The following is a 16362-nucleotide window of genomic DNA, read 5'->3' as shown; positions in this document are numbered from 1 at the left end:
CGTTCTAGGGGACTTGGCCCACTAGTCGCGCTACCCTTCCGGCTCTGCACTCCAGCAGTAGGAACTAGCAAATTCAGGGCTGGAAACAGCCCGCGAAAACGCGCTGAAGAGGAGCCTGGCCAGAAGCCATTCTTGCCAACGATGTGTTCTAGAACCAGGTCAGCCGCTGCCCTGGCGAGGTCCCTGACAAGGTCGCCTTCACCTGACTCGAGCTCGTTATGTCATCAGCATTTCATGCCCGCAAAGACCGAGCCCCGGCCGAGCGACACGATCGAGTTGCCGAGTCGAAACCATCAATTCCGAGGCCCGGCGGGCGTCAGCAATGACGCGAATGTCTGTGTCGACATAGATAGCGATGCGATGCCGAGCAGGAAACCGGCCCCGAGTATATTTCAGCAGTCCATACTGGCCTGACGGGCGCCGACCCTCTATCTCTCTACGATATCATTCCCGACGATGACGGCGGGACTGCCATTCCCAATAGTCCAACAGGGCAGAAAGGGCCGGAGCAACTGCCTTCACTCCGAACGCCCAAAGGTCGGCATGTTTTCTCGTCTACTGATCAGGTAGCGCTAATCATATTACAGGCGCCCGAGTTTTTCGACTGGCATTGGTACATCAACCCTCCCACACCGAGTCCAGCTCCACGCCGAACGATATCCCGGTCGCTGCGACGAATGCAGTTGCCAACCCAACACACGCGAGATACCGCGACCACGGCGCGAATGTAAGCGTCGCTGCAGAGAGCTGTATCTTGGAATAGCCGGGTGCCTAGACAGCCCTTGGCACCGATTACGTCGATCCAACCACAGACGAGGCCTATACGGAAACCCGCGCCTAACCCCTCCCAAATCGGGGGAAATGGTGGAAAGCTGTTATTGGCAGGCCGTCCAAAGACTTCGGGTAGAATGGGGCGAAACGCGCACCAGGCGGGCACATGAACTACAGTCGGGAGTTGAAGCAGGACGCAGTGGCGAAGAAGATGATCAGAGTGCTGGATGACTTCCAAGCGAATCTCAGCGGCATGCAGTTTGGTCGAAGACGTCGCCCACGTTGGTGCACGGGATATCACAAGTGACAGAGAATCATTTAAGACATTCACTGAAGCTCTTGCTGAACATGACGCATCTATATTCAAGTAGCTCTGTTCTTATGTGCCTGCGTTACTTGCTGCTCTCAGTCCTCGCAGCGACTTTATGTTGAGGGGATATTATGACGAATTGCTTGCCCTGCCAGTACTCGTAAATAGCGTTAGGGCGAAGCAGCAGACTTTCTTGGGGTGTCCTGGGTCAGTTGCTCGCTTGTTCCATATTGCTCCTTCTCAGTGTGATCCAGATACTGCCAGTTCTCACCCAGTAGCTTAGCGATCTCGGTTAACGTGAGATTATGGCCTTCAAGATCACCTCGCATCTCTGGTGTCACATGTTAGAGTGTGTCTTTACAGATTACAGCAACAACCTTTACAGAGATGCAGCATAAAAAGATAAATGACTTACGAACAGAGAAGGAATTGTAAGCGGAAGAGGGCCGTTTTGGAGCATTTTCATCGGGCTACAAAGCAGATTGACATCAGTGGTTCTTCGAAAAGGTTGAATCATTGCAATTTGGTGCCAAACACACGTTGAGCTGCCGCTGACAGCGGCGCGTTGATGATAGACGAGAAAGCGGGTCCTTGCTAGGCTCGGGACCTTCTGGGTCGGCCATTATAATTATATCTCCAGGTCTTACCGCAACAATAAGAATGGCACCGACTAGTGCTGGGTGCAGATTCAAGATATTTTCTTATCGTTTCGAGTATCTGGATGCTAAACCGGCTGGATGTGCAATATCGGTCGGGTAAAGATTTTACGATAACTATAATACCTAAGAAATAGGGAAAGAGAAAGCGGACAGATTATGATTAGCCAGAAACTCAGGCCGGACGAACCTTTCAGTGCTATGAGTCCTACTGCATTCACTAGTAGACACATCAGCCCCAGTGCGACACTAAAATCTCATGTAGCTAACTCATCGGGATCTAATAAGCCGTTAATTGAGCTGTCTAATATAGCGCCTTCTAAAAGTCTTAGCCCTGGCCAAATTGTCGCCTCCGTACGGAAACATGCTTCCTTCTGAACAAGCTCCTTGGCCCAAACCTGACTGAGTGCGGTTATTTCGCATTATGGCGCCATCAGCGCCAGGCTAGCGGGGTTGTAATAACCGGCACATAGTTGTTGTTCTAAGTGCATGGTGTTTCCAATGCTAGTGCCATTGGGCCCTTCCCTCACGGCAAGGGTCGGCAATGCGGGGCAGTATTTGAGGCTGATGATGATGCAAAGAGGAAGTGAGAATGAATGAAGAAAGAGTAGAGAAGCAGAACTGAATCTCTGGAAGAAGGATGGCTATAGATAGGTATATCATAGGCGAGCATCGAGCTTTGCTTTTCGATCGAAGACAACGGGAGTCCGTCAGGATAAGGTTGCCAATTCGATGAGGCAGATGTGAAGTAGCTTCTTCTTTCTAACTAATTGAGCGCCTGCTAAGAAGGTAGCCTATGAAGAACGTAGAGTTGCTGATCCATCGCTCAGAATAATGAAAGCGACTCTCAGCGCCATTTCACCCCCACCGAGTTATTGAGTGGAAAGTGACCTGGGAGTCAGAAGCTAACACCGAACGTACAATTTTACTTCGGCTCCGCCCCAGCTACGGCCTTTTTTCCTTCTTAGTTAGACACCAGACCCACTGCGATCCGATTTTGGCGGCGCTCATCTGTGAGTACATGGCCGTATCCCTTAAGCCAAGCAGCGCGGTGATGAAGGCTTCCTATGAGAATCGGAAGATACAAATTCAAAATTCCAACGCTAAAAGAACAAGAGGAGCCGAGCAATTCGACTTCTTCAGGGTCACAACAGCCGCTAATAGGTATTAAATCAAGGGAGCCGATTTCGACTCAGCGCCTCCTAAGTTAGCGCTGAGGCGACGGCCGTCGATGGTAACCAACCCCACAATAAATTTCGCCGCGTCAAAACTGTCTCGACCTACAACTTCTCCAAAGCATCCCTGATTACGCCTACGCAACGCAGACAGAGATGCAGTACGTGCGTCCAGTTACGAAGCATGGCAATTGCGCTGCCGGCGCTCAAAGCGGCTCAACTGATTTTAGGATGGAGTCGATTATGAGTTGGCATGTGTGCCGGCAATGCCCTCCTGCACTGGGTCTACTTTGCGCAGATTATAAAGCCCAAACGCAGGGCCTCGTCCGATTCCAAAGCGATCAGACCCATCTCCCTGTTGGACACACCCGACATCGCCCTCCAGAAAGCGAGTAGATGCACGACATGGCAGTCTACGGCATGACCGACAGCAGTTACGAATACGATGCTAGCGAGGAAGGGGTCTTACAGTCCCGAGCCTTGGACGCCACGGCCGCGACTTGCGCCCCATGAGGAAGCCTAATGCGTTGTCGACGCCACCGAGGAAATCAGCGCGATCTTGATACAAAAGCTCGAGCGCTTTCAAGGAGACTTGATGCTATACCAGCGGGAGAAGAGCCGGAGCCGGGACGAGCTGGAGAAGACGAAGAACGAGATGATGCAGGAACTGTGCATGGCCGAGGAGCGGCTGCTGGAAGAGCTCGCGTCGGCCACGCTGGCGAGGATCGAGGAGTCGAGCCGTGCCCGCCGCTGCCGCAATCGGAACCTCGACCTCGACCGCCATCTCCGCGAAAGCCAGGATCTCACGCGGCACAGGAAAACGGGGTCGGGGAAGTAGCCGAGGCTTCACCAAAGACGCAACCGCTGCAGGTGGAGTTGCTGCCAAACGCCAAGTTAGCGTCCCAAATCGCGCCGAGCCGACCTTACATGCACGACAAGCGGGAGAAGGATAAAATACGCAAGTCCGGAGAGTCTCTGCAGCGAAAGGCGCTGGCGCTCGGAGAGATGTGCAATGTATTCAGCTTGACAATGTACTGGAACACTGTCCATGGCCGGATGGACGTGGCCATGTACGTTCCCGAAGGCCAGAAAATCCCTGATCTCGGCCAAGTGGTGAGTGCACCCGCTCCTTGCGGTGTGTTCCTGCCCCGACTGACGAGCATACTAGATCCGGAGCCTGCGCGGCCGGCAGGCTCGCGTAACGCAACGGGCCCGGGTCTTTCAGACGTCGAGGCGAGTGCAGAAGCCGTCTTCCAATCTCAGCCGTGCGAGAGATACGGGGCAAGGCTCGGCAGTCCGACCGCTGCGATCCCAGCGGCGGCACAGTGCTGGAACAGGCCATCTAAGCCCGCAGTCGATGTCAGGTGTGACGGGATGCCTGTCGTCGGCAAAGGATGCTGATGGTGGGACCTTTGCCGTGCAACAGGGAGCGCCGACCACCCGCCAGCCCAGCGATCAAGGTGGCCAAGGATCGCCGAGAGAATTGGTGACAGGGTCTGCTGTGGATTATGACCCTTCGAGTTACGACACGCTGGCTGGTAACACGCGGGCTGGTAGCGGGCTGGCTGGTGTCGCCAGTGGCTTGGAAGGCGCAGACGCCGCGATTTGAAATGGCGCGGTAGTACCGCTAGGCGGCTCGCAGCCCACGCCGCTGGAACCCGGACACTGCCAGCCACTTGATGGGGAGCAAGATATGTGCGACAGCAGTCTGGGCTTTTTCCCAAATGCTGAGTTCGAGATGTCTGGCTCAAGTTATGGAGAGGACGTCGGCTGGCAGCAGGAAATGGAAGGGCTGCATGACCAAGACGGGGACGCTGGGCACCCCTCAAAAGAGATGTCCGATATGCTCTCCGCAACAGTTGTGGCACAGGAGGTTGCAGGCGGCTCCGCTACAGAAGGCTCTCAGCGTGCTCAGCCTCGGTCTAGGAGCCCCTCCGCTGGATATACTGCTCAGATCGCGTCGCCTGCTCTAAGCTTTTCCCAAGGGCCGGCCATGGATTCAGCCAAGGATCGGGAGCAGCATGGGGTATCAATGGATGCATGCTGGCCACAACGTCAGGCAAAGGGGAGCTTGGATTACATCTTGCTGTAGGGATGCTGGGGCCGATGCGGAGATTAGGACTGTAAGGATCGATGAATCCAGCTCACACCTTGCATCTAGGTCCATCGCAAGGTCATGATAGGAGGAATTACTCCTGAAAGCAAAATAGTAAACTTCGAGTCAGTGTAGATATTGAGGATGGTATCTGTAGCATGGTTTGACATAAGCACGGGCAAGCTGCCGCTTGTGATATCTTCAGCATCAACATCCACGTCTTCAGCCGAACGGCATACCGCTGAGACTCGTCCGAAGGTCCTCCAGCAATCCCACCATCTTCTTCGGCAGGGTGTCCCGCTGCAACTTGTGTCTGTAGTCCATGTAGCTGCCTGGTGCGCACCTCGCCGCATTCTGTACAGCCATTCCTTGGCGGACGGCCTGTGACAGCTTTACACCGTTTCCCACCATTCTGGGAGGGCACTGCCGTGGTTGAGTTGACATGATCGGCGCCAAGGGTCTTCTAGCTGGCACCCGGCTGTCCCAACGTACCGCTCTCTGCAGCGACGCATCCATGCGTGTATCGCTTCTTGGATAGCATCGCGGCTGGATAGCAGTGGACACGACAGCCTGACTTGCCCAGAATGTAACGAGTTGTTGAGCGAAATTTGGAAGCATTTGGTATTCTGGCATGGGCCAGTCCGTTTTCAGACTTCCGCTGGCAACGCCGGCAAGCGGTACAAACGTTGCGAGAGCCGCTTCTTCAGTACATACTTAATACGGTAGCAACCCCTAAATGGCAGGTTTGGGTACTGTACTGTATTGCGCTGGTCACTTCTGGAGACTGGGCCTTGAGATACGAAGCCTGGAATATCGGGGTAGCTTTCGGTAGCATGGTCAGGAAAGGATGCAAAATGGGTGTGTTTTACCCAGAGATACAGGAAAGTACGAACCAGAACAGCAGCAAACCTGTATATACGTATTTTCGAGTCCTTCTGTCTTGCCAGCTGCAGTGCGTGGTTGAGAGTAATCCATGTTCTAGCGCGCGGCTTTCGCCTTGCTTCTATTGCGGATCAATGTGGAATTGGATCACGGCGATAGAAACAGCGCACGGGAGGTAGTTGGATTTCCAGGTGGGAATCGAAGGGCTGCACCAGTTGCAACGCCCCTGGGGCCCATGGGGCGTGATTTCAGATGCCAGTTAGGCAAAGGTGGCCTCGCCTGTGTAGTTTCTGTTCTGACACTATAACGCATGTTAGCGAGAATAATTTCTAGCCCAGCTTACCTTCGGCGCGTCTTAACGGGGGTAAATTCTTTCGTAGTCCAGAGGCCATGGAGTTGGCCCGCTAGTGGCGCTAGTGCGCCATTGTTACTTACTCTTCCGACGCTGCACTCCAACAGTAGGGCCAACTGGTCTGCAAGCTATGAAGCCAAGACCAGAAACAGCGCGCAAGGATCTTCGAGCTCTCAACGGATGCAGCGAAAGGAGAATACTGTACGCTGCTGGATGATTCTAGTCCGAGGCGACCGGCCTCTAGGTCGGAATGGTACAAGCGGAGCGGGGAAACACCAGGCTCTGTCCTGCGCACCAGAACATGGGTTGCGTCACAAGCTGTCTGTCCGGCGTCCATTCCGTATCTCAGTGCCACTTGCGCAACGGTTCCATTCTGCTTTACAGTAAGGGCCAACCAATCTCAGGACCGAAAACAGCCCGTGAGACTTTTCGAGCTTACGCAGCAAAGGACAGTATTGTATGTTACTGGATGATTCTGGTTCCATTCGGAAGCGGCGCACTTCGATAAGGGTGCAATGGGAAACTACGGTCGTGCGGACTAGAATGGTAGTTTGGCCTCCTAGTAGTTATCCTTTCTGCATACTACTCGTTGGAATTGGAGAGACCTGAAAGTGCCTCGTGTGAACCAGCAAGAGCACCACGGCCAACCAACGGAACACACCAATATCGGCGCTGCTGTCCGCTGGCTTTGCTCATTTGGACCGGCGGCGCCATCAGCACCTCTACGTCCTGAGGCCTACATCTGCCCTACCGCAGCTCAACCAGTCTTTGAGCCGGCTGCGAAAAAGCGTTCCTCATCGAGAGCCTCTAGCATCGCAAAATGGCAAAGCCACACCGTCGAGTACTGCACCGGTCTCTTTTGGACGAATGTACCTTGGGGTACGAAGCCAATTGGACCGGACGTAGCTTCAGGTAGCATGGTCAGGAAGGATGCAAATGACTGAGTTGTCGTCTTATGATACTAGTAGAAGAGAGTATCGAAGAGTTGGGGTATGTACTGTACAATGAGCACATGCTGTATGAGTACCCGAGAGAACAATTAGATGCGTTTCGGCTGCCTGTCGTGAACGGGACGAACTAGTCCAAAGAGCCCTAGAAGCGTTTCGGCAGCTATTAGGACGATATACACATTGGGAGCTGGAATGCGTGTCGTCGGCGAAGTCCAGGCATATAATCAGGACTTGAGCTAGTCAGGACTGGCGGCGGAAGAAGACAGCAAGTGCTACCAGTTGTATGGGTCGTATGAGCAGTATGGCGGTAACTATGGCGTTGCAAGCGGGCAGCGAGAACGTCTCACACGTCCACAATGTACATAACGTACTCTCAAGGAAGCCGTAGTAGGACTCGATCTACTGTAATCGGGGACCCACTTCGAGGAAGGATATAGCGTTTCGCTGATCAGATGGTCCTCAGTTCAAGCTTCTGGACAACACAAGCGGGAGTCAGACAAGCTGCAAGCAGGAGAAAGCGCAAGTCGTAGAGAGGGATCATCGCGGCTGCGAGCTGTTTGCAGGTGGGTAGTGTTGGATAGGTAGGGGGCAGGAAAGGCGTAGCAGAGCCGATGAGAGCTTCGGGCTTCCCTACTTGTATTGGGCCAGACTTACAAGATCCGGACCGCTCTAGGTCAAGGCACGCGCTAGGGGTTGGCGATGGTGCCTGGAAGCACACTGATAGGTGGGAAATCGTATCTACCTTGCTGCAGTCGGTCGTGGCGACTCTGCCCAGTTCGAGCCGACGAGGTCGACAAACGACTGCTATTTTCCTGCCGGTGATCCTCTAGGCCCTCGGGAAATCAACTTGGCGTCAAGCGTACACTACACCATATCGAGGGAGGCATCGATGGGAGAAAGACGATGGATGGCTACGACCAGAAGCAGGCCTCTAAGTCGACCAACAGGAAACCGCCTCACAATCGGATGTGAATTCCTGCAGTCCTCGGTAGCACTCGATGATCGACCGGCCCGGCACATCCAGAAACCATATAAATCCGTCCACCCTTCATCAGATAGAATCCTTCTTTCCTTTCTTTCTTCACTTTCTCAACCACAAGACCCCACGACAATGTGCACCGCCGAAAACATCACCACCAACACTGCTGACAAAGCATACGCCCCACCCATCATGACATGGCCGCAGACAAACGATCAAGCCTATCGGCTAGAGGCAGATCAAAATTCCTCCTGCTTCGACTTTCCCTATCTTGGTCTATCGCTTGGGCTTGAACGGCTAGACGGTGGAAGTACCCGTTCTACTCTCTCCCCCGTGGACAGAGGATCAGGCAGCGGACTTTTCCTTCGACAGGGCCGTTTCCCCTCAAAAACCATTACCATCCGAATGCCTCAATGGCAGCAACTTGGGGCTCGCAATATTGGACGACATGCTACACTTTTTGGGGAAAAATCCCGCAGAATGTGGCGACAAGTGGTGTGAGGCCTGGGAAGAGCTCGTGAAGGGTGGGTTTGAGCATGATGGAACGGCGAATGACGATACAGTACAAGCTCCTTCCCTTAGCCCTGCATCACCATACCTCCCATTCATGGACGGAGCCGACCTAATGAAGGGCTACCTTCGCGCGCAGAACGATCCGGAGGATTCAGCCTCCGTCGAAGCATCCCTTCCAGGCTATGACGATTGCAAGTTGCCTGGCACTGCGTTTTGTCTTGGCCCCAGAATCAACGAAACAGTTACTGAAGTAAACTCGGGCGAGGGCACACTCGGGGATGAACTATTCCACTCTTTCCAGCTTCCCCAATTTCCAGGAGCATCCAATACAGAGTTGGAAACGAGTCTCGATGGAGTATTCGCGGCCAATGATGCACGGACCCTTGTCTCTACGAACAAAAATCCAACGACAGCCTCACCTGGCCCGCCAACACCAGACTCCCCTGTTCCGAGTGGCTTGGAAAAGCCGACAGACGCATCGTTTCTGGTTCCAGTGGGGGATTGTGTGACATCACCCAGGGGTCACCTACCGCAGAGACATCCCCAACTTCGCCAACAAATTATACCAACCATTGGGTAGACAGTGCCGCGCCACTGGATGCCGATGAGGAGAGGCAGCTCAACCCTCTCTCAGAGATGCCGAGACGTCCTTGCCTGAAGAGGAAAGCAACGCTGCCGCGCTCAGAAGAACCGCCCAAGCGACAGAAGCAACGAGGATTGAATCTTCGTCTCGAACAAGTCACTGTCCATGCCGAAGGCAGTGTGAAGGATCTGACGTGGAACCGGCGTCGCGGTGTATGGATCGACAAGTCAAAGTCTTTCGAACGGAAGGGCGAGCCCCTTAAAAGCCACGTACTGGGAAACTTGACTTGTTGTTCTCTTCGGTTGCGACCAAATGGTGACTGGCTTCCCATAAATGTCTCTTGGGATGATACTGCAGGGGGTTTCATTGGATCGAGTCCCACTAACAAGAAACGGGTCAGTCTTGCGAAGGAGGAGTTATCTGCACTGTTCAACGACCCGAATGTCGGAGTTGTTTTCAATAACCAGGGCAGTAGGTGATCAAGTGGAAGATGATCGAGAGCTTCTTGCGAAATATACTAGCTTCCTTACTAACTTGGCGCGCTGGCCGTTGATAAACATGTTTCCAGTCCCGAATGAGACCATGGTGATTCGACCGCATCTTCTCCCGCCACTCTCTGCTCACAGGTCTCTACCATGATCCCGTTATGAAGAAACGGTTAGATAGGGGAGCCCATTCGCTCACGGGTCTTTAGCCCCTTCAAGGGGCTTGACGCGCTGCGCTTGAAGATCGAATCGGTTATCATCCTTCTTGGGCCGACTACCTGAGGTATCTGTATCCAACGAAAAGAGGGCGGGCGAGTATACAGTAGGACCGTCAGATCAGCATCAATCGTCCCCTCCAAACGTCTCTCCGAGCTAGTGCCCAAGGCCACCAGCACCTCTCGCAGCAAATGGAGCCCAGGAGGAGCCAGAGGTCGAGTAGCGACTGGAAGACGCTTGGTTTCTGACACTCGAGGGATGTGGCAGACGATCGATAGACGAAGAGTCTAAGTTACGCCTTTGCGGACCAATCCATCCATCGGCCATGCTCCTGGTAGCCCTAGCCGAATCGGTTAGGGACTCCAGTAGGTCCTGCGTGCTTTCATGGAAGCTCGACATACGCCCCCCTGCAGCATTGGAACGTGTCGTCGAAGATAGCCCGGCATCTATAGAATATCGAAAAGGAAAGTGTACTACCTAGATTGAAAGATTGTTGTGATTGTGACCATTGCATGGAAACTATTCGGCTCACGTGCCAAAAGAGCATGAATATTGGACGGTGGAAGAAGCGGGTTAAGGGGGTGGCTGGTGTCAGCCACAGGAGAAGGCGGCTGTGCCACTGGGGCCAGGCTTCCAGTTCAATTGCAGTCACAGCTCGAAACAGCAACAAATGCGATGATCGACTTATCCGACATAACAACGTGATTGAAGGGCACGAAAAAGACGATTATCCGTATCACGCTGGCAATGCGCCGCATAACATACGCCGACGACCGACGACCGACAACATGAGTCGAAATCTGACACAGCATGGCGGCGAGCACAACAGGAGCGGGGGCAAGCTCGGGACTTGAGCATGGCAGCATGATGACAATTGCTGCTAAGAATACCCGTTGAGGTGACTGTCGATTATGTGTGCAAGAGAGACGACAGCATAGCGGCACGGTTGTTATTCACTGTTTCGAATGCTCAAAGAACCCCGAAGCACGCCGGCACACAATGACTCCTTAGGCCAGCGAGACCCAGTCCCCACGGGACCAGCGTGATAGACATTGCCAGACCGACCTGCATGCATCGTGCGATAGACGCATCCCACCGACGATTCTCCAACCGACAACCGAGCAGCGTTGCATGATCCACAGCGAAAAGAGTCGACGAGGCTACAAAAGGCCAGTGCATTGGCAGAGGCAGAGGAATGGAGCACCGGCGGTCGGCAGGTACGGGGCCAGTGAGGCAACACGATTCCGCGCCATGGGCCGTCGTGTCTGCGAATGGCTTAACCCACTCCGACATCCAATATCCTCTTGCGAAGCCTTACACCTGATCGAAAAAGGTGTCGTCCAAGGGATCGGCGTCGGCCACGGGGACGAATCGCTCAAACAGGGCTCTCACCTGCGACAACCATCCCGTGAGCCTTTGGGTTTGCTGCAAGAACCTGTACTCGATGTCAGTTGACGATCTGCGCCAGACTGAACACACGGTGACGTACAGCTGTTCGACCTTCTGTGTGCTGTCCGGGCACTGTGGTCAGATAAGCGCATCGTTGCGACGGCGGTGGAGACCTACAAAGTCGTGAACCTGGCGAGACGTGGGCGTGCGTGAGTAGGAGAGCTCGGCCGTACGAGGGCGGGGATAGGCTTACCTTTCGTTGTGGAGGGCCAGCTCGGACTGGACGGCGTTGGCCTTTTCCAGCAGCTCATTCACCTTGTGCAGCAGTTCCTGGGCGTCGCCCGACGTTCTTCGTTTTCAGTACAACGCGCGGACTGGATGTGGAGGGACCTACGGTGGCGGGGAGCTGAAGGGGCCCGAGCCCAGGCCTTCTTCGTCGTCGAAGAAGTTGGGAACGTCTGGAAAGGACAGTGGTTGTTGGTTCGGAGGCTGGAGCTGCGTGGCCGAAGGAGCGACGGTCTTGGGCGCCGTGGTGGCATGGCTTGCTGATGGTCGGCCCTGCCGTGGGTGGCGCGGACGCTGTGCACCGTATCGCTGCGAAGGGAGCATGTCGGCGTGGATGGAAGTGACGGATGAATAGAGGAAGTTACAGGTGAAGGAGAGCAAGGTGGGCGAAGGATAATGGAATATGCAACTCACTGAGAGCCTTGGCCCCAAAACTGGTATTTCTGTGGCCCAATTCGTGCGGTGCTGTAATGAAGCAGCAAGCATGGATGCGAGCCCAGCACAGTTTGGTGGCTGGGCTGTCAGGCGCGGAGTTGGGCTTTCCAGTTGGGAAGTACTGATCCATAGCCTACACTTATGGGCAGAGGCTAAGTTCTGGACGAAGTACGACTTGTGAGGCATAGCCATGCAAGAGCCGATTAGCAGCATCCGACTCGGAGCAGACGTGGCGGAGGGTCGAAGTGAGCCTGCACCGAAAGCGGCCGACAGCATGTGATTTCGGATCTTTGGCCTATTCGTGAGCAAGCGGCTCATTTGCAGCTGCCGTCAGTCCGGACTCTACGCGTGGGACGTACCACCGTGTCTGGCGTGGATTCTGACTCAGAGGCATTCCATCCTATGGTCCTCAGTCGAGCGCCAGATCAGCAGAACGAGATGGACCGGGGCTGGGATCCGGTTCTGGATTAGCACTGCTTCCCACACCCGAACGGCTCCAGCACCGCTTCCGCCCCCGCGCGTGAACAGCCCTTTCGGTGCTGGTTCTGGGTCGCTGATTTAGACGCTGGATGGTTTCGGCGCGCCACTGATCGACCTGTTCCCGAGCCAGTCTAGATGTCTGCAGAATTGCATGGGCGACATTGTGATCAAGGACCGGAAAGAGCGCGTGAGGATGTTCATACCCTCGGAGAGGCGAAGCAGCAAGGTCTCGCATCGTCGTGGACCAGTTCTGGGGTGCGTCCGTTCCGGCGAACGTCCATTCGACTTTCGGCCTCCTCAGAGCCAAGCGCAGTTGTTTCTACCCCAGATGAACACAGGCAGACATTGCACTGGCGAACGAGCACGAGCGGTTCCGGCGGCGGCATGTCCACCGCAGTACGCCTTGACGAGTACGTGTTGCCAAACCACATGGATCTATGCAGTCCGTGCTACAATACGAGAGCGAGTGACCGCACGAGCGCGGAATCAGGGCGCAGGGTCATGGAAAACTACGGGCGGCGGCGACGATTTGCCATTCAAGAAGCACGGCGAGGGAAAGGGTAAAGTGCCATGTATGTACGTAAGTATGCACCAATACATTATATTCATCTATTCTATTCGCGTCTCTGCATTGGCTCTGCTCACGGGGTCGGGACTGCCCGATCCGCGCCAACAGGTTCGTAGCCAGCACCACGTACAGGCGCAGAGGCCGGCTTCGCTGGCCGCACTGCCACTAGCAGGTGCAGGGAAAAACCTCGGTACATGAGATGCTCGAATGTAGGAGAAAAACCCGGGTGGCAAAGGCGGCAGGAGATGACTCGAACTGCGGACGCCAGAGCCAGGCTCGATACCACTCCGCAGGAGATGCTCGACTGGATGGGTGGCAGAGCCCGTTGGATTATCCGGCAGGAGATGACTCGGACTGCCGGAGCCCAACGAAAAACCCAACCCAAAGAGGAAAGTCGTTGAAGGGAGGGCTGCCCCAGGAGGTAATAAGTCGCTGAAAGGAAGGGTGCCCCAGGAGGTAATAAGTCGCTGAAAGGCAGAGCCAACCCCAGACTCTGAAAGGCAGAAGAAAGAAAAAAACCCAACCCCAGGAGGTAGTAAGTCGCTGAAAGGAAGGGTGCCCCAGGAGGTAATAAGTCGCTGAAAGGAAGGGTGCCCCAGGAGGTAATAAGTCGCTGAAAGGCAGAGCCAACCCCAGGAGGTAGTAAGTCTCTGAAAGGCAAACCCAACCCCAGGAGGTAGTAAGTCGCTGGAGGGAAGGGGGTGATCCAAAAGGATGCACAAGGAAAGAAAGAAGAAAAGAAACCTTGACTGCGCTGGAGAAGGTCGCCTTTATATAATCGTGTCGACGGCTAAGGTCTGTCAAGGTGGGCCCCTACGTACATGCTGTGTGTGGTTCCTGCCCATGTCTTCCGTCTGGCGTTTCGGCTCCTCTACAGACGTCCACTGCCATCCCAGCCACCGCTACGGCACAACCGGCGACATGAGTGACTCTCCTCCAAAGCTGGCTATGCGCCTCTCGGGGAGTGTTTTCTGGTCCCTTCTGCCAGTGTCACGGCTCCAGGATCTACTCCTGCATCTATGTCCCTCTTCGCCTCCTGGGCCATGTTTGTCCCTCCCTCTCTTTTTCCTCTTTTTCTCCCTTGCTCCCTCTCGCTCCCTTTCTTGCTCCGCTCGCCCCTCTCGCCTATTCCTTCGCCCTTGCCCATTCCTTCGCCCTCTCTCGTTCCCTCGTCTCTCTCGTTCCCTCGTCTCTCTCGTTCCCTCGTCTCTCTCGTCTCTCTCGTTCCCTCGTCCCATCGCCCTCTCGCCCTCTCTCGTCCCCTCTCTTGTTCCCTCGTTCTCTCCCTCTCGGTCTCTCCCTCTCACTCTCCTTCCACTTCCCCTCCCATCTCCTCTTGCTGCCACTACGCTTACCTACTTTACGCTCATTGTCTGATACCCCCTCACTCGTCTTCCATAAGTAGACTGCTCCACCGTCACATTGCCAGTCAGCGAGTATGCCCGCCGCCGCACGATGCGCTCAACGCCGACTTCGTGACTCGAATTCCCCAACAGTATCCGGCCGCAATCCCTACAACCTCGAGGCGCGACCGCCGCCATTTCGAGGCCACAACGGAGGCCACAACGGAACGGCCGTCATAGGAAACGTACCTGGTCGTGCATGGCCAGGAAGCACCCGATCGGCGTTTGTACCTCCAAGACGCAGGCAGTGGGGATTGCCTATAATACTACGCGGAGGATTCGATCGGAGGACGCAAGGCCAGTGACTACCATGGTCCGGCTATTCATGCAACAGGACCAACGCAGGAGACTGCGAGCCACGGAAGAGTTCCACTTTAGCATTTGGCCCACCCACGCAATTGCTCCCAATACCAACCGGCGGTCGGCTTTGGCCTACTGGCAGCGCCCGACGAAGACGTCGCATAACTCCTATCAGTTTGCTCGGCTGTTCTGGCGTAGTTACGGCAAGTGGACAAATGGCTGGCTGGACGGAATGGCGGAGACTGGCTCCGATGTTCGTAGGCTCCTTCTACTTCCCAACGAATGCACCATGGCCGACTTCTTGCGATTTGTTTCCTAGAGTATCCGAGCCTGCATTGATTGACTAGTGGCTATAAGTACGATGGGGCTTCTGTGTGCTCCATTTACCCCGGCCATGGCTCGCTAGTGAGACTTGTCGCGACCCATACGAGAGCCCTGCAGTAAGACCAGTCGCTCCACACCCAAATGGGTCGGTCAGAGCAGAAGCCGGCCCGAGTAGTCCAGGTAACTCTAATGCGACTTCCATTCTCTTGCCTCCAACATTGTGACGAAATAACAACAATGACAGCCCGGACGATGAACAATCGAGTACGGGGCGGTGACGCTCGAAGTCTCTTCGTTGGTTTTCTCTTCCCGTGCAGTGCCATACCCCGCAGCAGCGACGATTGACCGTCCCCGGATGCAGACATGACCGTGATGGCCGCTGATTGGGTTCCGACTACACGGACCGCAATTTCGCGTTCAGCAGAATGCCACTATCCGGCTAGGCTCGGCGTGGCAGCATTCCCGCTTACGCTTGGCGCAATGAACCATGCCGCCTCTGCTGTTGGTTGGCTGCCTACGGTCGGGAGAGAACAGGACTCGGCACGAGTCATGCAAAGGAGACAACCGGAATGCCGCCAGGTTGCTATGGCCTACCCAGCGCTTGCCTACCGATGCGGCCTAATAACTGTAGGCTTTCTCCCAGCGTAGCCAATGTCGGAGCACTCGGACCAGACAAGGGACGCAGATACCCCGTTCGCAAGATGCAATCAAGATAGGAAACGAACTGGGCCGACAAAGAGCCAGGCCCGTCATTCTGAATGTGCATAATATACAGATTCGAAACTACCATCCCTACGCCCCTTCCACACGATCTCGTTCCTGGCAGGCCAGATGGTAACGCCGCATGAACTTCGTCCTCGTGTACTTTATTGTTACACCCCGCCTACGAAGTCGTGTGCGTCGCCCGGTACCATGGCATCCAGGATCATCCGCTTCATTTGCGACAGGCAGCCTATGAACTTGCGTGTCTGCTGTTGGACGCTAGATGCCAGTCAGACTTCCGTTTCCCTAGGCCTACGCACTCGTGACTTACAGTTCCTGGTATGTTTTCTTGCTGCCAGAAGACGAACGTCAGACCCGTTCACCAATACGTCCAGGCGCTAAAAGTTTCAAACCGGCCGTTATCCGCACCAGATCTAGAACAACAGCCTTCCAGATTCCACCCGAGAAGTCTGCTAACTCGTTCAACGAGTGACTTTCCCATAGAAGCT

The 16362-nt window shown here is 54.8% G+C and overlaps 1 protein-coding gene across 1 annotated transcript; it reads right to left on the bottom strand.

Moving 5' to 3' along the window:
* Positions 1 to 1251: 1251 nt before the first annotated feature.
* Positions 1252 to 1704, bottom strand: PG998_014404 (uncharacterized protein; the record flags this gene model as incomplete). Its single annotated transcript, XM_066881220.1, has 3 exons — positions 1252 to 1412; positions 1497 to 1551; positions 1621 to 1704. 3 exons carry the CDS (start codon positions 1702 to 1704, stop codon positions 1252 to 1254), a joined length of 300 nt encoding a protein of 99 aa, XP_066723751.1.
* Positions 1705 to 16362: the final 14658 nt, after the last annotated feature.

The sequence above is a fragment of the Apiospora kogelbergensis genome, assembly GCF_038363985.1.
Source record: "Apiospora kogelbergensis strain CBS 113332 chromosome Unknown utg000011l_segment0_segment0, whole genome shotgun sequence".
NCBI lineage: Eukaryota > Fungi > Ascomycota > Sordariomycetes > Amphisphaeriales > Apiosporaceae > Apiospora > Apiospora kogelbergensis.
Note: the sequence above shows the minus strand (reverse complement) of the source record. Positions and strands in the feature narration are given on the sequence as shown.